General features: G+C 40.2%; 1 protein-coding gene across 18 annotated transcripts in view; it reads left to right on the forward strand.

Annotated features, from left to right (window-relative positions):
• The window catches only part of PTK2 (protein tyrosine kinase 2), a 223,846-nt gene that overhangs the window by 174,664 nt on the left and 21,870 nt on the right, over positions 1-27,312 (forward strand). For 16 of the 18 annotated variants that reach the window (XM_037381990.1, XM_037381994.1, XM_037381991.1 and 13 more), the window contains 9 exons: positions 772-856; positions 8,771-8,871; positions 10,176-10,291; positions 12,816-12,916; positions 14,208-14,297; positions 15,637-15,841; positions 22,270-22,381; positions 25,248-25,334; positions 26,479-26,616. In XM_037381990.1, coding sequence (XP_037237887.1) covers positions 772-856; positions 8,771-8,871; positions 10,176-10,291; positions 12,816-12,916; positions 14,208-14,297; positions 15,637-15,841; positions 22,270-22,381; positions 25,248-25,334; positions 26,479-26,616 — 1,035 coding nt within the window. Of the gene's footprint in view, positions 1-771; positions 857-8,770; positions 8,872-10,175; positions 10,292-12,815; positions 12,917-14,207; positions 14,298-15,636; positions 15,842-21,485; positions 21,601-22,269; positions 22,382-25,247; positions 25,335-26,478; positions 26,617-27,312 lie in introns of those variants that run through there. The other 2 variants (XM_037381996.1, XM_037381995.1) reach the window with 2 other exon arrangements.

Genomic DNA, 27,312 nt, shown 5'->3' on the forward strand with positions numbered 1-27,312 from the left:
CTACTCAGGAGAAAAGCACTTGCTGGGCTGGCTGTAATTTATGGAAAGCAGCTCTGGGCTGGCTGTAATTTATGGAAAGGGTATTTAAAAAACACACCAAAGCAAGAGAAGGTGAAAGATGCCGCCTGAGCTAAGAGGGCTCCTTTGGGCTGTCTCAGTGCTTCTCATTTTTCAGTATTCAGAGGATAAGCAATGAGGTGGCAAAATCTGTTTCTGATGTTAAATACGTGTTGTTTAACTTGGTTTTAAACACCTAATATAACTGATTGCGAAGCTAACATGTAAAACCTTTGGTTTACTTCCCTTTGTAGTTTGAATTCAAAATCTTTGAGCTAGTCTGTGCTCTGTAAGAGCCACAAATAGTCCCTTATTTGGCTTTCCAGGTGGCTTGCTTGCATAAGCCAAGTGTGGGGTTTAGGCATATATCTACTTGTTTCTTCTGCTTTTGCTAAATACTGTCAAGAGTTTACCATCCTCAGTAATGCAAAATGTTTACAGTATCAGTTAAACTTACTGCCTTTTGTCATAATTTTTGTACGATGTAACAGTTTAAAACAGATTAAATATTTCCTGGGTGCGTTAGATGTAAATGTTGTACACTAGATGTCTTGATTGTAATAATATTTGAACATGGAAACTTTCAAAATTTAATTTCTTAACTAAAGATATTTTCGTTGACAGTAATTTTCTCTAAAGCAGTTTTGCTAGAATTTTAAAGGACTTAGCTTTTCGTGAACTGTATTTCAGTTATTTCTCAATAATGTCTTCCAGGAAAATCCAGCTATGGCTGTTGCAATCAAAACATGTAAAAACTGCACCTCAGACAGCGTTAGAGAAAAATTTTTACAAGAAGCCTGTGAGTATTCAAATAACTCCTTTTGGGTTAGCTCCTGTAACTGGTCTTTGCAAAGACTGCAGCTATCTGTGCCAGAAACATCTGATACTAATATAAATATTTTATTAATATATAGCATGACCTTTTCCTCTCCAGCAATATGTGCCAGGAAGACTGCTTTACATCCTTGCATTGCCCGTGTATATGATTATATGTGGGTTCTTTGATTTTCTAAATCAAGCAGTGATGTCTGACTCCTGTAGGGCTTCAGAACCAGTTTTGGAATATTAGAGATCTGATCCTCTATTTCCTTATTTCCCCATAATGCATTAAAAAAAAATCCTAGCATTTTTTTCCAGTGTATCTCTTTACAAGGTCAGGTGATTGTTAACAAAATGGCTAAAAATGTTATGTCAGAGAGAGATCTGTTTTGAAAATTCAGAATTAAAAATGATGATAGAATAAAACAGTTTTCTAAATAATTGCCCACAAATACTGCATCCCCTAAATGGTACATCTTATACATGGAGGAAGGCTTTTTGTTGAGATGAATAGTAATGAAAAGTTCTAGAAGAATGTTGTAGTTACTGATTTCTCTACTATTTGGTTTGTAAGCAAATTAAGATAGGAGACTTAGGCCGCAATTTTTGCCTATGATCATCTGCTGCTGTATATTGATAAATGTCACAAAGGTTCTGGTATGGTACCAATAAATTATTTGGTTCTGGCCAGATGTTAGACCATACTTTTATTCACTGTTCTTTTGTTCAAGGACTTTTCTAATTGTTCAGAAAATCTATGTTCATAGCTAATGGCATACTTTTGGATGTCAGATTTTTCCTAAATTACTATAATTTTTTCCATTACACTTCTAGCTGTTGAAAAAGTAAATACCATTGCTTATAGTAATAACTTAGCAGTCAAAGGTAGGCTTCTGTCTCTTAACAATGTAGAAAATAATTGCTCATTGAATGCTCCTTATTATGCTTTGAGCTTGACAGATTAGGAAGTGCCAACATAGTAGACAGATAAATAGTGCTTTTCAATTTCGATTTAATAGTTTTGCCTTTTTTTTTTTTGTTAATTCTGTTTCCCATCTTTTACCTTTCTCTTGTTTGTGTTCAGATTACAAACTCTCTCAGAAGATACTGCCTTTCCAAAAGGCCCAAATCCAGTATCTGGAGAGATTATTTCACCGAATTTAAAAAAATATTTTCTGATATTTTAATATTAGGAATATTTAAATACTTAAGAGGTTCAGTTGTTTACTTGTGATAGAGTTTTCAATGCTGAGATTTAATATTGATTCTCACAAAGAGGAACACCTCAGAATAAAAAGTAGATTAAAGTGTTTTACAAGCAGCACCTGTGTCTTCATTCTTGTGTGCTTTTGCATAGCAGCATATTACTATTAATGCGTTTGTATATGCTTGGGGGGGGGGGGGGGAGAGATTTTTATTGATCTTTCACTGGCTTTTTGGTAAATAGCTCCTTTCTGCAAGTAGTTCATTCCTCTTACCTCTAGAAGCTGGGTGGCAAAATGATACAGTAACTACTACCTTTCTGAATTTGTGAGTTTGTTAGCTAACATTGATTGAATTAATGTCTGGGAAATGCTTTCCAACAATGTAGTATTTTGTGTTTAAAACTGGTAAGGCAATACGATATACAACTATTTGTGTTGTCTTTCTGTTGCTTTGATAATTAAAACTGTATTCCTGCTTCATTGTTACATCAATGAAGCAACATTGCCATGTTATGAAGCACTGTAAATTGCATAGAATTAGATTAGCACAAGAGAACCCTAAAGCTGAATAATTGGGGTTTGTTTGGAATATACACATTATTTACTGAGACTTACTAATGCATACTTTTTTAAGGTGTCAGAAATAGCATCCCTGTCTCAAATTCCATTTACTTCAAAAGGGAGGAGGGGAATTGAGTGACTTGGGAATCTAGCTTCAATTCTGTATAGCATTTTAGCAGTTATTTTGGCCCGTTTGATATTTCACCACATTAGTTATTCCTTTTTGTTAATGTGTTAAGCTATGTCATTGATAGGGATGTGTGTTTTATTAATTTTTTTTTCTGCATTACTCAGATCATGTGAATATTTTAAGGAATATGTTCTCTTAAGTTTGACCATATACGTGTCTTTGCAGGAAAATATGTTACTAAACTATGATAACATTAGGTCTTACAAACAGTACTGGATGGCCAAGGATTTTTCTTGGGATTTCTGGTGTTGCAATATGTGTTGGTTATACAGCTGCTGTGTACCAGTGCACAGAAGCAGAATTCAGAGCACATCACAGCAGGAATCCAGAAACACCTGCTGGTTTCAGCTTGTGATTAATCAAAAGCCAAAATATAATGGTTTTTATTGTTGCCTAATTTTAGGCAAACTGAAACAGACTTTCCAGTTTGGTGATTTCTCTGTCTTTCTCTTGACACTACAACTGTAGATTAAATTAAGGATGTTTGTCAAGATTAAATTAAGGATATTTGTTGTGTGTGTGTTGGAAGGGAATAACTTAATCAGAGGACTGATGTTTCATTTAACCTACCAAATACATCTCCCCAAAGCGTTATTAGCACTGACTCAGTCACCGAGGTGAGCCGCTCCAGTGCAGGCACAATCGGCAGTGGGGCACTCCGGCTTGGTGCACGGCGGGGATTCCTGAACTGGGGGAACCTCAGGGGAGCAGAGGTACCCACCAGGAGCCTGCAGCTCATGCCACAGCAGCTGAGAAGACCTGGGCAGGGCCAGGAGCAAGAGATTTAAGCACAAGATTTAAACGTGATGTAACCACCACTAGCACTCAGTAGCTGGGGCAGTTAGCTCTGTGCCAGCACGGAGAGAGCCGCCAGGAGCCGGCAGCTGCTGTGAGCGTGGCTGAGAAGGCTTGGGTGAGGCCAGAAGCAACTGCAGCCAGCCCCTGCACCTGTAAAAGGCACTAGTGACCAGGGTGGGCAAACAGGACCAGGCGCGGCAGTTTGCATGAAGGGGCACCCAGGGAGGGCAGCGTAATTACTCTGGGAGCAGAACAGAGATAGCCTTCTGTTGATATAAAATTGTTTGCACCCACCACAACTACAAAGCTGTAACTGAAACGCAGGTGTAAGTGATAAAACCTCCCTGTGTGGACACCTACACCCAGACTGACACCCCAGGAACTGAAAGAGCTTCCCAAACCCAGAACCTGGAAGTCCCCTTAGGATCCAGAATCAGAGGTGGATGTCATGGGTGCAGGCATGCTCAGCTGGAGGAACTCTTCAAGCAAGTGGCCATGTTACAAGAGGAGTTTTAACAGGCAGCGCAGTATCCGGACATCTGAACAAGAGATCAATGTGTGGTATTGTGCACTGTCACAAGCTGGGCAACAGGGAGGTAAACTTGCTTCAAACCCTGAGGTGACAGACTGAACCAACTCGCAAGACAAAGCAGATGACTCTCATCTCTGCTCAGGGCAGGAGGAGGAATCTTCCCCTTCCTGGTGAAATGCCCCTACATAACAGGTATGATGCCCTGGGGCTGGAGAATGAAGAGAGAGAGTGCAATGGGCAAGACCCAGGAAGGACCAATGTGCAAAATTTGTCTGATCACCCCCCCATTAGTACTGGCGCCACCAGAAAAGTATGTAGTGTGTTAGTAATTGGAGGCTTCTTGCTGAGAGGCACCAAAGCACCCGTTTGTTGCCCAGGCAATATCTCTGGAGAAGTTTGCTGCCTGCTGGGAGCTTGCGTCCATAATGTCATGGAGAGGCTGCGGAGCCTGGCAAAGCATGCAGACATTCACCCATTCCTATTGTTCCAAGTAGGGTCAGGGCAACTCAGAAATACCAAAAGATGCTTTATGTGCCTCAGAATGATGTTAAAGGGATCAGGAGCACAGGTGGTGTTCTCCTGTATCCTCCCAGTCAGAGAAGGGTGTTGAGGAAAAGGAGACGAATGAGTGAATGGCTGCATAGCTGGTGCTGCACTCGGCATCTCAGCTTCTGCCATCTTTGGCATACCTTGGAGCAACGGGGCCTGTGGGCAGCGGACAGGGCTTAATTGACCAAGTGGGGCAAGGGTGTCTTGGGCAAACAATAAGCTGGTTGGACTTACAAACAGAACTTTAAACTAGATTTAGCAGGGGAAGTGGATGGGGCTCTAAGCACTCAAGAAGAGTCAGGGACTGCTGAGGCATTAGAAAGCAACAGGGAAGCACCTGTGAATTGCCTCAAGGGAATTAGAGCAAGATCTTGTAAAAAAGGGGATGTGGCCCATAGCCCAGCTGAAGTGCCTCTCTACCAATGCATGCGGCATGGGAAACAAACAGGAGGAGCCAGTAGCCACTGTTTATATCGAAGACAACTACTACCTGATGGTGGGATGAATCGCACAATTGGAGTGCTGTGATTGATGGCTATAAATCATTCAGAAGGGACAGGCAAGGACGGAGAGCTGGAGGAGTTGCCCTCTATGCCAAAAATGGGATTGATTGCATGGAGCTATCTTTGAAGAACAGTTATGCACAGGTCAGGAGCTTATGGGTGTAAATTAGAGACCAAGCCAGGGGAGGAAACTCTGTGGTTGGTCTCTACTATAGGCTACCTGATCAAGAAGAGGTTGATGAAGAGTTCCTTTTTCAGCTGCAGGAAGCATTGTGCTCACAGTCCCTGATTGGGATAGGAGAGTTCACCCACCTGGACATCTGCTGGAAAAGTGACAGCAAAGTTGCAAGCAGTCCAGGAAACTACTAGAGTGCATTGAGGAGAGCTTCCTAGTACAGGTGATGGAGAGCCTGACCAGAGGAGAGGCACTGCTGAACCTGTTGCTCACTAATGCGGAAGAACTTCCCAGAGGGGTCAAGATAGGAGATAGCCTTGGCTGCCGTGATCATGCTCTTGTGGAATTCTCAATCTTCTCGGGTTCCAAATGGGTAAAAAGTAGATTCAGGTCGCTAAACCTCAGAAAGGCAAACTTTCACCTGTTCAGGGTGCAAATGCATGGGATCCTTTAGGAATCTGCCCTCAGAGGCAAAGGAGCAAATGAGAAGTATGTAAAGGCATTTTTCTTAGGGCGCAAGACCTCTCAATGCCAATGTGCAAGAAGTTGGGCAGGGGAGGTAGGAGGCCAACTTTGGCTAAATCAGGACCAAACTAAAATACGAAATGAAAATGCATAGGCAGTGGAGGCAGAGGCATACATCCTGGGGAGATGATAGGGATATTGCCTGAGGGTGCAGGGGAGGGGATAATGAAGGTGAAGGCACAGCTGGAGCTGAACTTGGCTAGGAACATGAAAAATATAAAGAAGGGTTTCTTAAGGTACATAGGACAAAAAAGGAAGATGTACCCCCCTGATAAGCAGAATGGGAGAGCTGGCTACAGCTGAGGTATTCAATTTGCCTCAGTCTTCACTGGCAAGTGCTCTAGCTATGCCACCCAGTTGACAGAATCCAGAGGCAGGGGCTGGGAGAAGTACTGCCTGCCACAGAACATCAAGTTCAAGGCCATCTAAGAAACCTGAATGTGCCCAAGTCCATGGGATCTGATGAAATACATCTGAGGGAACTGACAGGTGAAGTTGCTAAGACACTACCCTTCATATCTGAAAAGTCATGGCAGACTGGTGAAGTTCCCAGTAAATGGAAAAGGGCAAACATAACCCTTTTAAAAAATGGGGTTCCCCATTTTTAACAAGAGGGGAAAAGGAAAAGACAGGGAGCTGCAAGTGGGTCAGTCTCATCTGTGTGCCAGGAAAGATCATGGAGCATATCCTCCTGGAAGCTACGTTAAGGCAGACGGAAAACAGCAAGATGATTGGCGACAGCCAACATGGCTATACTAGGAGCGAATCGTGCCTGACAAATGTGGTGTCCTTCTGTGATGGGTTTACAGCATTGGTGGATAAGGGAAGAGCAGCTGATGCCATCTACCTGGACTTGTGCAAAGAATTTGATACTGTCCTGCACATCTTTGTCTCTAAAACAGAGACACAGAGATTTGATGCGTGGACCACTCGGTGGGTAAGGAATTGATTGGATGGTCACATTCAAAGAGTTGCGGTCAACAGCTCAATGTCCGCATGGAGACCAGTGATGAGTGATGTCCCTCAGGGGTCTGTACTGGGATCATAGAATCATTTGGGTTGGAAAAGTTGTTGAGTCCAACCGTTAACCCAGCAGTAAGTCCAGTGCTAAACTGTGTCCCTAAGCACCATATCTACCCATCATTTAATTACCTTCAGGGATGGTGACTCAACTACTTCCCTGGGCAGCCTGTTCCAATGCTTGATAACCCTTTTGGTGAAGGGATATTGGATATTACTTTTTCTAATATCCAATCTAAACCTCCCCTGGTGCGACTTGAGGCTGTTTCCTCTTGCCTTGTCACTTGGGAGAAGAGACCAAGACCCACTTCACTACAACGTCCTTTCAGGCAGCTGTAGAGAGCAATAACGTCTCTACCCCCTGAGCCTCCTTTTCTCCAGGCTAAACAACCCCATTTCTCTCAGCTGCTCCTCACAAGACTTTTTCTCTAGGCCCTTCACCAGTATTGTTTAACATCTTTGTCGGGGACATGAACAGTGGGATTGAAACTCAGCAGGTTTGCAGATCACACTAAGCTGAGTGGTGTGGCTGATACTCTAGAGGGAAGGAATGCCATCCAGAAGGCTCCTGACAGGCTTGGGAGGTGGGCCAGTGTGAAGTTGCTGAAGTTCAGCAAGGGCATGGATCAGGGCAATCCCAAACATGGATACAGGCTGGGTCATCAATGGATTGAGAGCAGCCCTGCAGAGAAGGACTTAGGGGCACTGGTAGATTAAAACCGAATGAGCCAGCAATGTGTGCTTGCAGCCCAGAAAGCCAATTGCATCCTGGGCTGCATCCCAAGAAGTGTGACCAGCAGGTCAAGGAAGGTGATTTTCCTCCTCTGCTCTGCTTTCGTGAGACTCCACCTGGAGAACTGTGTTCAGCTCTGGAGCCTCCAGCATAAGAAAGACATGGACCTGCTTAAGCAGATCCAGAGGAGGACCATGAAGGTCATGAGGGCTGGAGCATCTCCCCTTATGAGGACACGCTGAGAGAGCTGGGGTTGTTCAGCCTAGAGAACAGAAGGCTCTGGGGAGACCTTACAACAGCCTGCCAGTACTTAAAGGGCACCTACAGGAAAGATGGGGAGGAATTCTTTATCGGGATGTGTAGTGATACAGTGAGGGGTAATGGTTTCAAACTGAAAAGAGGGTAGATTTAGATTCAATACTAGGAAGAAATTCTTCACTGTGAGGGTGGTGAAACACTGGAACAGGTTGCCAGAGAAGTTGTGGATGCCCCATTGCTGGAATTGTTGAAGGCCAGGGTTGGATGGGGCTTTGGAATTAGATGATCTTTAAGGTCCCCTCCAACTCATTCTGTGATCTGTCTTACTGCCTAAAATACAATGTGACTGCACTGCTGAGACTGAAAATTAAGTCCATGGAAAATAAAATGAGATGCAAATATAATGATGAAGTGAGATTTTTATCTGTCATAAACTGTCACACATTTTTCCCATACACTGAATTATATATGCTGTTTTCTCATTCTTCCTCTTCCAGTAGTAAGGCACAGGTGAATGGGCCATGCACTGGATTGATAGGGCTTTATGTTAAGTTATGCTCAACCATGGCAGAAGAGCCAGAGAGCCTGACTTGACTTGCACGTTCCACGGCAATTTACTTTTTGTGAGTGGAGAATAGTACCACTAAAGCAAGCAGTGTTTCATACTGCCCACAGAAGATTAAATGGCCAGACGTTATTCCTTGCACATAGTTGTTTCAGTTCCTGCAGAACTGTGATTGTATTTTTCAGTCACAAACTAAATGCTTCTTAACTGACTTTTTTATTTTTATTTTTTTTAAAAAAAGGTTTTATGTAATGCACCAACTTGTTTCTTTTCCTGTTAGTAACAATGCGTCAGTTTGATCATCCTCATATTGTGAAGCTCATTGGAGTTATTACAGAAAACCCAGTCTGGATAATCATGGAACTCTGTACACTTGGGGAGGTAGGAAAAATCCTTGTACAACTTTGGTCTTCTCTCATAGCTCACAGATACCTTTACAAAAGACCGAAAAAAAATCACTTCACAGTACTACTAATGCAAAGACACTCTCTTCAAACGTGAAGTTCTACTTGTTTGTAGAACTATGGACTCAGAAACAGGAGTGGCAGCATTTGACCTAACTCCTCCGCTGAGGAACTGCATCAGTTCATACCAAAGTGATTTAGTCATATTTTTCAGAGAATTCAATTGCTGTTCCAGAGTGAGAGCCTGACCTGTGTCAAGATGAAGATAATGTGATATCATTTAAACAGCATTTTCAAGCATACCTTCTAGAAGTGAAATTGTAGTACATCATTTATTCTTCCTGAGTAAATACTGTCTTTTTCCTTGGAAACCTGAATTTCTTACAGGTTTTTTTTCTGTACAGTCTCTGCAGCAGAGACCCTAGATAAGATGACTTTCCTCATTATTATGTCTTTTGGATGAATGGTTTACACAAAACTAGATCTCAGTTTTTATGATCAGTTTGTTTTCTTTGAGCTGTGTTTCTGAAAATGTGAGCTGAAGTGGTATTTCATACTGCATTTTAAGATAGTCATTGTAATAACCAAACTGCAATACGTTGTCAAAAAAACCCCCAAACAGACCAACGAAAAAACAAAAGGGCAGAAAAAACTGTAGCAGAGCAGTGATTTTCTGTCAAAAAAATTACAGATTTCCAGTGCCCAAATCACTTTTCAAAGCCTTGGTTTAGTTTATAAAGAGACTCTAGTGCCACCTTCCATTAGGTCCTAACTGCTTTATACTGGGAATATAGCTTACAAAAATTCTGCACTGATATTGGCTACTCTGAGCTAAATCCAGTTGTTTTAGCAAATGTAGATTAAAATAAATGCTTCCAAAAGAATATTGATCTAATCAGTGTTTGGATTGGCCATGTACTGTTTTGTTCTGAAATTATTTAGGCCAAAACCATGCACAGTTCTCAAGGGAGGAATGCATGAAAAGTCCAGGAGTGCTTTGCTCTGGAACAGCAGCAGCATATGCCCTTCAAAAGGAGCATGAAAGCAATGTACAAAAATTTTTTGTATGTGTTTAGCTAACAAGTTTTTGTGAAGTAAAAACTGCTTGAAATTAACTCGTGTCAGATTTCTTCAAGGCAAGTGGTTTTCTTTTCTCATCCAGTCTTAAGGGAACACGTCCGTTCATACTTGTGTAAACTTTACAAATTGAGATATGCCTTGTTCAAATTTGTTATTTTTTTGTCCTAACTTCTTTCCATTTCTCCTTCTTTCTGCAAAAAGTTGAGATCGTTTTTACAAGTAAGAAAATACAGCTTGGATCTGGCCTCTCTGATACTCTATGCTTACCAGCTTAGCACAGCACTTGCCTACTTAGAGAGCAAAAGATTTGTACATAGGTAAGTTGTTTTATATGTATGTACATGTTTATTTCTATACGAGGTGTTCTAGATTAACGGAGTTTTGGTAGCGGTCTGGCTGTTAGAAATATCAGCTCAAGTGACCACAAACATTTACAACACATAGTTCAATTCTTTGAAGCCTTCCTTTTGTGTTTCTTTTCCTTGACTTACACAAAGAGTGTGTAGCAGCAATACTTCAAACTCTTAAAATCCACTGAACTGTTTTATGTTAGACTTTGTATTATATGCCATTTTTTCAGATGCTGTCAGCAAAACGACACCCTTTTCAAGAGTGACACCTGCTGGCCTGCTCCTAGATTGACTAGGAGATGATGCTGGGTTTTAATCAGAACAGATTTTGGCTGAGTTGCTGCTTTGTGATTACAGTATTTTTTCAAAGCTGAGAGTCAACTGTAATCTTCGAAATCCAAATACAGAAAAGCAAAATAAGGGGTAGCCAGTTTCTTAGGTAAAGAGCAAAGAAAGCAAAATATTTGTAGAGTATAAGTACTGGCTAAACCAGAAAATGAACCAAAATTTCCTTCTAGGTGTGTTCTGAATTTTACACCCTTGAATTTGAACATGAGCTTTCTAGGGAGATGAAACTGGCTGTAGCCTCTTACATTATGCAATTAAAAGTTCACAGCACTCCAATTTTCATGTACAATTTCATTTTGAACTTGAAGGTTTTATTTGTGTTTAAATACATACATTCCAGTTCTACATGTATGTTGTATATATTGTACGTACAAACACATATATAAGTATTAGGTATGTATACATATACATATGTATATAAAAACATTGTAAATAACAAGCCCTTAGGATTGTTACAGATACTTGGGTATCAACTGGCTGCTCATGGCTTGGACAGACATACTCTTCGCTGGGTAAAAAACTGGCTGGATGGCTGAGGCCAAAGAGTGGGGGTGAGTGGAGTTATAGCAAGTTGGTGACCAGTCACAAGTGGTGTTCCCCAGGGCTCAGTATTGGGGCCTGTCCTGTTTAATATCTTTATCAGTGATCTGGACGAGGGGATCGTGTGCATTCTCAGTGAGTTTGCAGATGACACCAAGCTGGGTGGGAGTGTTGATCTGCTTGAGGGCCGAAAGGCTCTGCAGAGGGAGCCAGCCATGGGCCCAGATGGCCAAGAAAGCCAATAGCATCCTGGCTTGCATCAGAAAGTGTGACCAGCAGGACTACTTGGCACTGGTGAGGCCAAACCTCAAACACTGTGTTCAGTTTTGGGCCCCTCACTTCAAGAAAGACATTGAGGTGCTGGAGCGTGTCCAGAGCAGGGCAGTGAAGCTGGTGAAGGGTCTGGAGCACAAGTCTTGTGAGGAGCGGCTGAGGGACCTGGGGCTGTTTAGCCTGGAGAAAAGGAGGCTCAGGGGAGACCTTATGGCTCTCTACAGCTCCCTGACAGGAAGCTGTAGGCAGGAGGCTGTTGGTCTCTTCTCCCAGGTAGCAAGTGATAGGACAAGAGGAAACGGCCTCAAGTTGTGCCAGGGGAGGTTTAGACTGTATATTAGGGAAAATTTCTTCACCAAAAGGGTTATCAAGCATTGGAACAGGCTTCCCAGGGAAGCAGTTGAGTCACCATCCCTGGAAGTATTGAAAACAGAAAGTGTTAGGTTAGTGGTTGGACTCCATGATCCAGCCTAAGCAATTCTATGATTTTGGCCAAGTAGCTGTTTTTTTTAACTCAAGGAATAAAATTTCAAAAGAACTGCCCAGAGAAGCTGTGGATGCCCCATCCCTGGCAGTGTTCAAGCCCAGGCTGGATGGGGCTTTGAGCAACCTGGTCTCGTGGAAGGTGTCCTTGCCTGTGGCAGGGGTTTGGTACTAGATGATCTTTAATGTCCCTTCCACCCCAAACCATTCTGTGATTCTATGATACAGCTTACTCATACTGTCCTGTAATGGGCAGTTCGTTTAGTTTGGTGCTCAAAGTTAAATTTGTCTATACTTAGTCAAGCCTGCTGAAATCCAGAATCAACAGACACGTAATAAGGCAGGTTGTCTCACCTCAGAAACTTCAAGAGAAAAATGCCTAAGTCTTTTTGTAATCCCTGTGGTGTCACTAAAACCTGAGCTCTCCTTGTTAGGAAGCCTCTTACAGGACTGAGATCTTAAACCAGTTCCTTCTTTGCAGGGTCAGGAGGCAAATTTTCTTCTTTCCATCAGTTCTAACATACAAAAAATGTTCTCCTGAGATATTTAAATAGATGAAGAATAAAACTTTTTCTTTTGATGACTACATTGACAGTTATACTTTCAGACAACAGTTACTACTTACAAGGATCAACTGTACTGCAGCATTTCTGCAAACTTCTCAGCATCAGTAGACAAATACATAACTGTCTTTTTCTGTACAGACACACCCAAACAATGACGTGAAAAATAATTCAGTCCTTTCAAAGGAGTCTGCTACTTCTGGGGTTTAATAATTGTTTTCAAATGATATTTCAGCGCTTTATGGTTTTAAATGACTAGAAATAATGTCTCCTCTCTTTGGCAGGGATATTGCTGCTAGAAATGTGCTGGTGTCTGCCACTGACTGTGTGAAATTAGGTGACTTTGGTTTATCCCGATACATGGAGGACAGTACTTACTATAAAGGTAATACTCCAGACCCTTCTCACAGGGCAGTTGGAACACAATTGCTTCTCACAAATACTGAGTTTGTTGTCAAAAGTAATTCAGCAGCTTACTTAGTCTAGCTGGTTTATTTGTATAAAAAGGCAAGCTATTCAACAATTTAATAGATGGCAGTAAATTCCTACAGGTGTGCTTAAGAAGAAGAATCACAAGGTCTGATTTAAGTTGCAAAAAGTAGGAAATTCATATGTAGGTAAGATGCTGCTTTTTAGGACAAGCTTATAGTGCTTTCTTTGTAATTTTTAGAAGACTACCCACATATGAGGCCTTTTTGAGTTAATATTCATGGCATAACACAGGTAACCTAAAATGAGTTCAAGGTTACCTACAGATAAATTTTGAGTTTGTGCTGTCCTTATACGTTGCATACTTCAGATGCCTCTGGACTAGGGAGATGCAGTGCAAAAAAAGTCTTTAAAGCTTACTTTTCCCTGCATTTTGGATGGAATACTGATCTTCTGTGACTCCAGCAGCTGTGAGGTGTCCTGCAGTGCCTGATAGATGGGAAATAAAGCAGAATAGAGATTGCATGTAGGGTACCAAACTAGCATTTCAGATCTGGTGTATATTATGAAACCGTGTATTCATAAATACAATTTTCAATATTTTTCTAGTTTCATTGTATGTTTTAAAATATCCTATATCTGTCCCCTTATACTCCCATTATGTTTCCTCATTTCATTTGTCCCATATCACTGTGAGCTACATATCATTATTTTAATTGCTGAGAAGAGAGGGGGTATAATTTTGATGATCATTTCTTCTTGTGCTTTTGGAGTTTGTTGTCGGGGGCTTTATTAGGAGGTTTAGGGATTTTTTGTTGTTGTTGTTATTGTTCATTCTTTTTTCTGCTTTATATAAGGCCAAACAACCTACCCTTTTTTAATAAATCATATAAAAACATCTACTGCCTTGGTGTGATATTGTGACTGTGTGAGATCTGGTGCCTGTACCTTCTTAACTGTAGTAGTTGCATCTCGAAATAAGAATTAACTTAAAACTTGAAGGAGCTCAGTCAGTCTGAATACTTAAGGAAAGTGCTGCTCTTCTTTCTAGATAGAGGGCTCCCAGCAGAGCTGGTCAGACAGTACAGAAATCTCTTGTGATATTTGATAGTGACAGCAACACAAGGTTTGATAAAGTGCTTCACTGGGGATGGGTTTTGCTTATGAATTACTTCACCGAGAACAAAATCTGTTTGAGCTCAGTAGCAGGAGGAATAACAGCCTGCCTTGTCTTGCCTTTCATGTAGCTTCCAAAGGAAAATTACCTATCAAATGGATGGCTCCAGAGTCAATCAACTTCCGACGATTTACCTCAGCTAGTGATGTGTGGATGTTTGGTAAGTGAACACTAAGTGGTGGGGTTTCTTAAGTGTCCTGTTAGAAAAGTTCGATGTTTCATTTTAACTACTGTACATGAAAAATTTCCAGATACTTGGCACTGTTTTTACTGTACATTCTGAAAATGTGGTTTCTTCCAGCACATTTTCCATTTATGTGTTTTTCTTTCCTTTTTCTACTCAGTAAGCCTAAAGTTACATGTGCCTTTTTGCCTCTAGTGAGAAGCTGACAGAAATGAAAGTATGAGGAAATTAAGTCATAGTCATGAGGTGATGTTTTTACTGTTGTTTTTCCCTCTGATTTCTTTCTGTTATACCACTGTTACTTGCTGTTTCTATTTTGTATTCTCACTTTTTCTTTTATGATGATACGCCCATTTCCTTGCTTATAGCATAGATTAGCCTATGTGATATCCTATTCCAGATCTTTAATGCTAGATTCTTACTTAATTTGACTTTCATGTCTCCTGCTAGCTTACGAATTATGACCGGAAACTGAGTAAAATAAGGGTAAATGGGAATGTCCTGAAGCCTTGACCTTTTCTCCTAAATATGCAAGTTTGTGTATGAATGTGATCATTGGTGCTCAGACTTTGTCCAGACTGCTGATCTGGACAGTGCAAAGATAGGCTGTGTAAAGGAACAAAGATGATGAGACTTAAAACAAGAGCAGGGCAGTCAAGAAAGAGTTCACCCTTTTTACAGAATAACATTTGAATGTTTTTAAGTAAAGGGTATGTGAATTTTAGCAGGTTTAATAGTTTGAAGGAAGCTCTAGTACAGTCAGAGTTAGAAGAATGAAGTCAATGGAACACTCTGGCCAATCCTAAGCTGACAGACCATTTTTCCCTTTGTGCTTTTAACACAGTTTCAACAGAAACTGTTTTATTACATAGTTTGAGCACAAAAAATTTGGATCAGTGCCAGTGTTAAAACACCCTCAAAGTGAAAATACGCTCAAGGTGTCGAAACAAGCCAGTTAGAACTAGTCAAAGGGAAAAGCAAACACAACTCATGCTACCTCATAAAAAAGTAGATTTGAATATGAGCAACCATTCTGATTTACAAAAGGTAAAAGGTAGTTACACGTGAAGCCAGGCTGCCATGAGCCAGCTGTGGGTCATGCTTCCTCATAAGTAGTTCAGGTTGATACTGGGTGTGTAATCCTACTGCACATCACTCATCTCTGCTGCTGGCTGGTAAGTCAAAACTGATTCCCTAGCTGTATGTTTTCGAAGAAATTGCACTGTTAGGCTGTACAGAATTGGGGGTTGTTTCTTTTTTAACAGGTTTTGTTGGTTGCTTACACTGGAGAAAATTTTTTGTCTGTATTTCTCAGGTGTGTGTATGTGGGAGATCCTAATGCATGGGGTAAAGCCCTTCCAGGGAGTGAAGAACAATGATGTGATTGGGCGAATTGAGAACGGTGAGCGGCTCCCAATGCCTCCAAACTGCCCTCCTACCCTCTACAGCCTTATGACCAAGTGCTGGGCATACGACCCTAGTAGACGACCCAGGTTTACTGAACTTAAAGCACAACTCAGGTAGGGTTATACTTCTGAAAGGTCGTTTCCTTGTTCAGAAATACTTATTTTCGCTGTATCTTCTGTTACAGTATTATCTTTCTGTGGAAAATGCAAGACAGTGTATTAAGTTTTATCTTCAGAAGGCCAGGTTGTTGCTACTCTTTTGGAAATCTGGACCTTATCTGTTGGAGAAAATTAGACTAGGTAATAAATTCGAATAACTGGAAGTATGAATCACCTTTCTCTCCCAATAAAAACTCCATATTTTATTAGCAATTTGCAGTTTGCTTGTAATTTTAGCTATGTATGCTACAATCTTTGGGGAGGGGTGCAGAAAGAGCTTAGAGTGATTACCTAGTAAAGAATGCAGAGGACAGTTTTGGGGTAGAAATGTATCCTTTCTTAGATGAATGAACTATCAGGTGAATGCTGTTGAAAGTTATTTTTATAACATACGTAGCACACTAGTTGGCCTGAGCCTGCAATAAATGTGGCATTATTGACTAGAGATTCTTTTACCTGTTGTAAACCAGGATATAGACTACCTTATACATACCTTGGAATAAATTTGAGCACACACTTTTGATACCACTTTAAATTCACACCCTAGTTTATTTTGCAGTAATTTATTCCAGTGTCCATATCTCTGTTTCACCAGCCATAAATGGGAGTGGTATTTAAACTTCGAAACGTCACTGGGATATTGTGCAGACACATCTGATATGTGTGACCAACTTTGAGATTTTATGAGTGGTTTTGAGAGATTTTGATCCATTTTGCCTAAGTCAATATAAGCTTTAAACGATATGTAGTTATTGTACATTGTAAATCCATTCTTGGATTTGTTGTAATTCGCTGCCAAATTATTCAGTTTTATCTTATGTCTTGTTTCAGAGTTGTGCTTTATGGCATGTTTTGTTTTCATAATATCATTTTGTGCTGTCACTGGGTGTTCATGATACAAGATGATTCATAGGTAGCTAAAATAAGAGACAGATTTAATATAATTATGATGCTGTTTCAGAGGTGCAGTGTGGATAAGTTAGCTATCTTTTAAGTTTTTTGCTATTTCTTAACATTTCATATGGTTCCACCATCTGTTACTCTGGGAGCTGCAGTGTAGACTAATAATGACGTAGCTAGAGGAAGAACAGCTCTTCTCACAAGTAAGTTATCCTATTGACTGTGTGGAGTTAACCGCAAAGGAAGGAATCATAGGGCTGGGTAGAGATTGCAAGGAAAAAGATAGACACAGTTGTGTGATTTGCGTAATAGGTGGAAATTGGCCATGTGCTTGCTTTTTTTTTTTTTTTTTTTTTTTGGCTCTGGAAGAATAGGATTCTTTTTAATTTGCTGTCAGATTGTACTGGTAACTTACAGGTGGCTGGCACAGAGGAAGATGAAGCCCTAAAAATGTGACTAGGAAGAGGGCTATGGTGTGTAAACCCAGGCAGGGCAGGGAGGGCGTCTCACCAGCAAGGGAAAAGGATGAGTAAATCCAGACTAAAAGTAATTGTTTTGTGGGTGGTGAAGTAAATGTGGGCTATGCTCAGAAAAAGAGCAAAGGCAGCAAGAATTACAACAGCATGAGACAGGAGGGGGAAAGGGCAAAAAAAAAAGTGAAAGATCTGGTGGAAAGGTAGCACCATATAAAAAGGGTAGGCCAGTGCCCAAGAGCCTGCTTCTCCTCGGAAAAAAGGGTGAGAACCAACACTCATGACATGCAGCAGGGCAGATTGTCCTTGGTTACAAATTAAAGTGTTTCCTAGTGTGCGTGGGTAAGCTTTGAAACAGGTCACCCAGAAAGACTCAGGAATTTCCGTGCTGGCAGACTTTTGAACCTTGACTGGAAAAGGCTCTGAGCAACCAGACCTTGCTGTGCATGGAGTCCAGCTTTCCCAGGAGACTGGACTTGAGACCTCCAGGAGTCCCTTCCAACCTAAATGATTCTCTGATGCTAGATGAAAAATGCACCGAGGGAGGTGGGATTTTTGCTCCTTTATTCATGCTAGGAGATTTGATAGTTTAGAGGGCAGCCTCTCTCCTGGCGCCACAGCAGCCCTAAAAGCCAGTTTTTACTCTCTTCTCACAAAAGCAGTCTTCTGCCACACCAGGCTGGTGACCTTTGTCTCCTGGAAGTTAGGCAGCACAGTTGTCCTTAGGGCTTCTTTGCGCTGCTTGCAGACAGAGGCAGCCTCTTGCTGGAAAGGTTGCCAGTTCCCTTATGATGAGGCAATCTCAGGCAGCTAGAAAAGATTGTGTTTCAAAACTCAAATTCCCATGAACTTGCAAAAACAAGCCATTTCCCTGGTGGCCTTTTCTGTGTGGTGTTGCTGCTGCTCGTTCTGGATCCTGTCCAGGGTTGTCTTTTCAAGCTGAGAGCAGACTAGTTGTTTGCTTGAAGTCAATGATACAGTACCGCAACGTTCCTCTCTGTTTTAATGAGAAAAAGTCAATGGCTTTGGGGAAAAAAAGTATCTTTTCTGCATCTGAAATAGCACTGATGGGAACATAAGCGTTTCATGTGTTCTCTGTTTATTATTTGATGTTTTTCCCATTTCCTGGTACATCTGCTTTGCACAAATTGTATGTAAAAGCGAGATTAAGTCTGGGTGTGAGGTGCTACCTTTCTACTCCTGCAGTTCTGTTACTGACTGGGCCAAAATTAGAATCTGGGATATTTTAATCAGGTTGCCTTGCTGACTTTGTGTAGAAGAGACTTTTAGTCTTGCATTATGTAGTAATTAATACAAAAGGGCCTTTGCAAAGTGAACCAATGTACCCAGATCATACAATATCACTTTTACAGCATTTCTCTTCAGAACAACTTCTAGCCACTTCCTGTAACCATACACTTACTATACTATAATTGCACACTCACTATAACCATACGCTATCTTATGCATGCGCGTAATAAATTTAATTTATTCAGTGCTATGTTCCATATGCTGCAAGCCTGTATTGCTAAGATAGCCCCAGTGTACTCACAGGCTTTCATGTAAATCAGGTCCCAGGCTGCGCTTACAAGTTGTGGTGCCCTGAATGTCCTTTTGGTTGGTAATTCTGTTAAAACAGAGGGGGGTTTGCATTGGAGGTTAAGTTGGATTTTAATTTTGAGCTTTCAAATTAATGTAATTGAATGACATTTTCACAGCATCATTGAATGAATTCTGTTTAAAGCACCTAGCAGTAACCCTTTCTCCTAAAAATAGCAAAGTAATCAGCAGTTGTATCACTGCTGTGATAAGTGTCACTGGCCTTCTGTTGGTCACTGGTGAAGCAGCAGAGGTTTTAACAGAGTGGGTGACCCCAGTAGTATCCTAGCACTGCAGAGCATGTGAAGTACAGCTCTAAAAAGAATGGGGAAAAAATAAAAAGAAAGAAAGAAAAGACTGATTCATGCTTTTAAAGTCTGTTTTTGTTAGAACAGTGACATAATTAACTGATGAGAACTGGACTTGAGCATTTGATGTAGGTCCTAAAATGTTGCTTGTAAATAAAAGAAACAAAAGTGGTAAGAGTGGGGAGCAGTTTGAGTCCTCTCCTTTTGTGGCATCCTGCCAAAAAAATAGCTTATCACATACTTGAGATAGGTGATCAAGGCTGCAAAATGCTTCATTAGCCTTTTGCTCTTTGACAGTGACCATTAGGAATAATCTGTGATCCATATGAAAGTGCTTTTAAATTAGAGCAGTATGCAAAAATATGTTCATCAGCATCCAGCTTTGCATTTCTGCTGCCTGGAGACCACTGAGAGGAAAAAAAGGCTGCTTGATCATGGTCAGCACTTATTGTAGGTTCCCATTCACCACGGCAGCAAACACTGCTATTGCTGTGCCTTTTGAAGTGTAAGGATACATTTTAGTATTTCAGATATTCGTACACTGAAGCTCCCAGTAAATGTTTCGTTTCCATTGTCACGGGCCAATTTCAGTAAATTTCAGTTAGTTTATCAATTTTGCAAACTGTTAATGGTCAAGATTTTTCATCAACTTAACCTAGCCAAGAAGATGAGTTAAGTTTGTCTGTACTACCTCAAGATTTGCTGGGGGAATCATATGAATAGAAATACTTCTCTGCTTGCTCCTCTGTGCTGCTAAAAATACATGCAGTTTGGGAAAATATGCCTAGATCTGACTTCCCTGACCTTCTGCAAATTCTAATAAAGTATTCAGAGTGCTTGAGCAGCTGCACTGGGAAAAGGTCAAAAATATCTCTTGGCATGCTTTTACTCTGTCTATGGATTGGTCTTCCCTTTGCAAAAACAAAGACGTTTCTGTGAGTCATTTATATTTTCTGTGTTTTTTCAAGTAATGCTTCTCTGAGGCATTTCTATTTTATATTCTCATTGGCAATACTCAAGGGCATCCAAGTACAAATTCCACTACAGCGATCGGGCTTTGACCAGGCTGCTGGGTTGCTGGGGAAAGGACCGCTGATGACCCAGGTGATGAAAGAGCAGAGTGGGGTGAATTAGAGTTCTAAGGCAAACATCTGAGCCTATGTTACAAAAAACAAGCCATTTCAGTAGAAATTCGTCATGTCCAGTGATATGATTTAAGTTAATGGTATTGTATTGAATACTGTGACACCACAGATAAAATGGCTTTGATGGCAAGGCAGATAGGTATTGGTGTTTCATTCCTTGTGGAAAAACAGGGCTGTGCTGTTCCAAATTATACGCATGGCCCCATATTGTCAATAAGCCATCTCTAAATTTAGTCGGCTGCTTTTAGCTGACTCCTGTTCCATTCTTCTGCTCGGAGTAGAGCAACTACTGTATCAACAACTCTGTTAAAAAATCTGTATTTTATTCATGTAATGGCTGGATGGATTTCTTTTTGTCTTGATTTGTTGTGCTTTTTTAAAATTCAGAGGTATTTCTTGAAAGGTCATTATCATGGTTCATGGCTGCGGATGCATGTCAGCTGATTTTTCAGGCTATATAAAAATGCTCGCCGAATATCTGAAGTGTGACCTAGCTGTAAAGCTGTGCGCTTTTGCTAGTTTTTCATGGATTCAAGTAGGAAATAACCTCATTTTCCTTATTCTGAAAGAAGAGGGAGGTATAATAGAAAGATTTTCTCTTTTTACTTCCCTGCATTGGGCTGTAGCTGTGTTTCCATGGTAGTTGTATCAGGATGACTTTTGCAAATAACTTGACCGATTTTGTTTTCATTCCACATTCTTGTGTTACTTCAGTAATGATGGATGGAAATTGCAGCAATACTTACAAACTTGGTTTAGCTGCAGTGAGACGAGATGACTTCTCTGCTTTTTAGAAGTGGCATAGATTTTTTTGGTGGCTGAGTAAGGAAAAGCACAGCTCTCATCTCTAACCAAGCAGGAATTTATTCTTGAAATAAGCAACAAAGTTCCAAGATTAGAATAGATTGCTGTAGTTGATCTCATCCCCTGCATGAGTAATTCTGGGTGGCTATTTAGAAGACTGAACAGGAGATTATAAACTCAGAACCTAGCTTTGTTTCTGGAAACGGGAGTGATAAAGAAACTGGAATAGCTCCTTTACAGGATTATCTTTACACTGGGGATAGCAATATGTAAATGATCTGCCCTACTCACATCTCCAGACTATTCATGTAGCGTGCAGCTTCAACGACTTTGCAGCTCCCTATTTCAAAGCTTCATTCTGAGTATTTTTCAAATGGCAAATATCCAACATTAATAATCCACATAGCAGAACTGGGAGGAGGCTGCTGTGGGGGCAGCAGTATCACGTTGAACTTCAAACAGTCTCTTTAATAGTCAGAACAGTGGTAAGTAGCAAACTAGTTTTACTACTGTCTTGTACTTTGTTGAAAATATAGCCTTTTGACCTGAATGTTTAGAAGCTGAGTGAATACTGTCAGATATTTCTGTTTTGCTAAATTAGTTTGCTGAATGTGTTCCTGGTTAGGCTAAAATATAAGAGTTGAAGACTAGTCTTTAAAATGTTTGTTGACTGCTTTGTTTAAAAAAGAAAACAAATCCCAGTGATCTGAAGCTCTGTTGGGCTTCAGTAAAGAACATACTCAGTTTGTTTTGAACCTTTGCGGCAGTTCAGTGTAGTATTTTCTTGTGAACAGTAAGTTTTCATGCAAGTAAGCGCTTGATTTATTGTCTTTGAGGATTTCTCTCTGTAATTACACATCAAAAGGACTGTTAACATGCAAAAAAAAAATTGTGCAAGATCAGCCACAGCTTTCTAAAAACTTGGTGCTGCTTCTGTTGTTAAAAGCACGCTGGTAATCCTACAGAAGTATTTCTTCCTGATACTGATTTTCAGAAACCTAACCAATATACAATATAAGTAAAATAAGTTTGTGTTTCAGTGCTCAGTCACTTTGTTGAATAGTGTTCATTAGTCTGAAAAAGTGAGAGCTTTGGGGGGAGGTTTGTCAGACATTGAACTAGAGTTTTACTTAAATATAATGCATTTTTTTTAGTACAATACTGGAAGAAGAGAAGCTGCAGCAAGAAGAACGAATGAGAATGGAATCCAGGCGACAAGTCACTGTATCCTGGGACTCAGGAGGATCAGATGAAGCTCCTCCCAAGGTATCTAAGACTGCAAATTATGTGGGTTTAAAAAATAAATAAAACCCCTCTTTTTATTCCATTTTATTTCTTCAAAGCCTTCTTTGACGGGTTTGTTCAAACAGCGGCATTCTGGTCAAATTTATCATCATCCTGCTAATACTTGCCTGAAATGACCCAGCTATACTTGAACTGTTATTAGAACTGATACACGCTATAATAATGCACTAATGATTTCCTGTTTCTACTTGTTTAACTTGTAAAAGACTGCCATAGTTGCCACAAAATTGTATCCTGGCCTTTTCTTTTTTCTTCTCTTGTAGCACTCCTATGAAACATTAGCTAGTGAGTCCACCGACCAGCAAGAAGTTTATTTATAACACGTTAGTGAAAGGATAGAAATCAAATAATGGCATTTTCCTTATTCTAGACAAAAAAATTAGAGATTTGCTTCCAAGGACCTTATGTGATTTAATTTACACTTAAATTTCGTTTCATTACATGCCTGTCCCGTTTGGATGTCGCTGATGTGTTCTGCAGCTGTGGTATTCTGATCTCCCCAGTTGCTGAGCACTCTCTTCTCTCAAGCAAACTTGTTTGCTTCTCGTTGGAGTTATTTTGCACTTTGAAGGATCAAGCCTGTATTTTGAAGAATTTCATCTGCAGTCACCACTGTAATGTGGAATATTATCTGCATCCTGATCAGTTTGTGATGAATTGCTGTAGCTGTATATGCAAGCTCTGGTGCTGATAATGATTTCAGTAGTATTCGTGTGGCACCTTCTGCTGCACACATCCCCCAGCACTCATAGGAAGGCAACTTATTTTTATTCTGTTTTGTTTCCCCATACCCAGCTTGTTGCCTGATAGATTTCCAAGCTTGGTTCTGCGTTTTGATAGCTTTATGGCAACCAAGAAATATGGGCAGTGGAGTTGTTGCTTTCATTTCAGAGTTAAAACCAGCAAACAATCCATCAACCTGTTTAGCCATCTGAGATTAACTGGCAGGATTTGGTGTATATACAAGCAGAGAATATTCCGAGTTACAGAAGCAGACAAACTGCATAAACTGCAACAATATGCTACTTAATCATTACAATCTTGTTTGAAGAATTTGTTTAGTCTTGAAGTTTTGGAGTTAATTCAAACAGAATAAGTGCCTTTTACTAATGTAATGTATGAGCTACATAATATTAGAAATTATTATCGTTAGAGCATTGGGTGTGATGTATAAACTGAAACACTTGACAAAAGAGTTATTAAGATTAAATTCATTCTACCGCTGCGTATCTTTTTTGAGGGGGTCGGTATGTCCTCCCTGTATATGTGATGTAGTTCTTGGTTAGGTGTTTTTATACGGTATTTGTGTTTAAAATATTGATGTGCATACTAATGACATTTGAACAGATTGAATTTTGTAGAGATGAGATTTTACGTATCTCTTAGGTTATTATCTAATTCTTTAATAGTGACAGCTTGATTTTTTTTCTTCCAATAATTCATTATAAAAGTTTCAGGTCTTTATAGGTCTTAAATGCCATTTTATTTATAGCCTTAAACTCCTACACATTCTCAACTAATTCAATAATTCTCAAATAATCACCATTTGTACTAAGAAATTACTGGTCTCCCAAGTGATTTCCATTAGAAACCTAAGAAAATATCCTAGTACAGAATGATAAAGACATTTTTCATAAAATTCTGCAATCTCAAAGTAATGCCTTTAACTGCCAGGAGACTGAAAGAGCCCATTTGCAGAATCGTGAGGTTTGGAGGTTTTTTTCCCTCTTTGGTTAATTTTTCTCCTTAAACACCCAACAGCACTGCTACTCATTAAAAAAAACCCCAACATATATATATACACACACACACTTCTGGAGCATTAATACCAAAATAACAGAACACTTATGCTTTGAAGATAAAAGTATGTTGTTCTAAGCAACATTTTCCAACATTACTTCTTTCAGTAGTGTGAAATTTCTATACCTGTTCTGGCAAAAGGGTGATTTGTTCAATGTGTGCAGAAAACCAGGCTCTTTTTCATGCAGTTTTTTAATAATAGTGCTGTCTGAAGTGCAGGTGACTTTTCTCATGTGTTCCTGTGATTATAATCTTGTTTGTTTACCTGTAAAGGATTGCCTTTCTCCTGAAGGAGTAAAGCAAGGTAGTCAGATAAAGACTCTTGATAGCTGTTCTTTAGCTGTCCTCTTTAACAGGAGCTAGTTCTGTCTTGTTTTTTCTTGGCTGGCAATGGCTGCAAAACCAAGCATGGACAATGAAGCGATCATGGAGTTCAGAATATGATCAAAGGCACCTTCCCTGTTGAGGCAGTTGCTTACACAGAAGTTAATTATCACAACTTTAGTCCTTGGAATAACACATGGAAATATTCATGCTAAACAAACCAGTTTGTTTTGCGTTCTGACTGAAGCAAAAGAATTTGCTTTTGGGAATGGTCACAAAAGCAACAAATTAATACCAAAGCTTTTATGTACTGCAGATTGTGAACTCAGACCCAATGCTATATTTGCACCTGGAAACATCACTTAAGAATTACGTTCTTAGCTGATGTCCTCTTTAAATGGCACAAAGCAGATCATTTAGTGCAAGCAATTAAATACACACAAAGAATTCACACAGCAAGTGTTATTTATGGGCATACCTAGCAAACAATTCAGCTGCATCCATTTCCAAGCAGAAATGGAGGAAAATTTAATTTTAGTTGTTTACAAAAAATGTTAGTCAGATTAGAGTATTTATTTCAGAGGAAGTTTTTTGAGCTTGCTTTTGTGATGCACCACCTGTAAATGTTTGTCTCAATGAAGAGTAATTTTTTGGTTTCAGTTTTCTGTTTCTAAAATCTCTAAAAATTCCTTTATATTTACAGCCCAGTAGACCTGGTTACCCCAGTCCGAGATCCAGTGAAGGGTTTTATCCGAGTCCACAGCATATGGTACAGCCAAATCATTATCAGGTATTACATTTAACACTGTGCATTTTGGGTTTATAACGCAGTTGCAGCTGGTGGAATTGATTCACATCTTGTGTGGTTTATTTTCATTCAGTTCTGTTAAATAGGTTTTGGGTTACATCAGAACAACCCCTGAACCGAGCCTGGTAGGTTTACTCCAGATGGCAAATAGTTTCATACCTGATACGGTGCTCAAATTCCTAAAACTGCAACAAAACACATCAGACATTGTCGTATTTATTGAAGGAATGTGGTGTTCCTATTAACAGTTGTGTTAAGCTACGAAATTAGTTGACTTTTAAAATGGCATTAACTGGTGGACTTTCCTTGGGCTTATTGATACTCTGCTCCCTGATGTTTCTCTGAAACATTATTATTTTCCCTTGGCTGATAGCCGCCTTCAGATCTACCGCTTCATATACTCACAAGTTTTGCTTTTCTTCCTAACACTCCTGAAGAAATTCAAAACAAAACTTTGTTATGAAAGTACTTCAAGCGTTCTTGGGTTTGTTGAAAGCTACAGCCATATACAGCAGTCTAGGTCGAGATTTTCTTTTCGTGGAGGGTGGGAGGTTTTCATTGTTTTCATCAGCACTTCAGACTCATTAAAGCTGCTTCGATTTTCCTGTGGAGAAGTTCTCAGGCCATGCGGCTAAGCACACTAATTACATCCTGTCACTCAAGACTTACGCTTGTAACATACACTAGGGGTACATTTTTATATGGCTCTGTAGGCAGTGTTTGCAGGCTCCTGTTAACTTTAGTACAAGCTCTGCATGTGTAGCCCTTACAAATATGTCAACAGATTCATTTCTGTTCACAAGAGGACTTTGATCTTCTTGACTGCAGAGGTTAAAACACTTTCTCATGCTGCTGTTTTAATAAGCATCCTCAAATACTTACAGTTATCCTCAAACAGTTATGATAGGCATCCTCAAAGACTGAAAAAAGAGGGTTTGTGTCATATTTTGGCTCAGCTTCCCCCTTCTGATGTTGCTGCCCCTCCTCCCTCCCAGTGACTGCTTGAACTTAGTAATTTCTGTGCTGTCATATTTGCTTCCTTGAGGAGGGCAGGGGGGAAGCGATTAATTACGGGGAAGCGTAGGTCTTATTCAATATAAAGTTTTTCTCCCCCCCCTCCCCAAAGGTGTCTGGCTACCCTGGTTCTCATGGGATACCAGCCATGGCAGGCAGCATTTATCCTGGGCAGGCTGCTCTCTTGGATCAAGCAGATTCCTGGAACCATCGGCCTCAGGAAATACCAGTGTGGCAGCCAAACATGGAGGTATTGTGAACTGACACATCTGTTGTTGCACTCTTACAGTAAATACACTTTTGTATTATTTAGGTACATCTGGAGATTATTTTTGGAGAACTAAATGTTTCTCTGGTGGTTTTTAAATTGCCTTACTGCAGTGGGGTGGGAGTCATGACTGAATTCTGTTCTATTTGAAACAAATCATCCTGTGTGAGACTGGGCATAAAGTGTAATCTTTATGCAAATACTTGATGAGGTTATTGTTACTTATTATCTTAAGTGAGTCATAGCAAATATTCTGTGTTTGCTAAAAGAAGGCTTTACTGAAACTTACTGCTCTTAGTAGAGATGGGAACATTATTGTAAAAATCTATAGTATCCTTACTGTTTAAAAATGCCCCTTTGTTGGGAGATACCCAGTATAGCTAAAGTATCTGAGGCTTCCTCGGAACTTAGCCCGAACAGAAGATGAAATGGTCTACAGAACTGTTCTTCAGTTGTATTCCTGTTAGGTGCTTTTCAGCTTGCACAGAGCTGCTGCAAGGAACATCAAATTAATTCCCCCTTTAACCTTCCGGGTTTGTTTTTTTTCTGTTCTCCTCCAGTATTTTATACTTTTTGCATTCCATTTTACCCTCCCACAAAGATTCACTTTGTGCAGCTTCTTAGATCTGTTTCCTTTCTAACCAACGCTCTATTCCCTGTGTCTCTGATAAACATTTA

This window comes from Falco rusticolus, chromosome 3, assembly GCF_015220075.1.
Source record: "Falco rusticolus isolate bFalRus1 chromosome 3, bFalRus1.pri, whole genome shotgun sequence".
Taxonomy (NCBI): domain Eukaryota; kingdom Metazoa; phylum Chordata; class Aves; order Falconiformes; family Falconidae; genus Falco; species Falco rusticolus.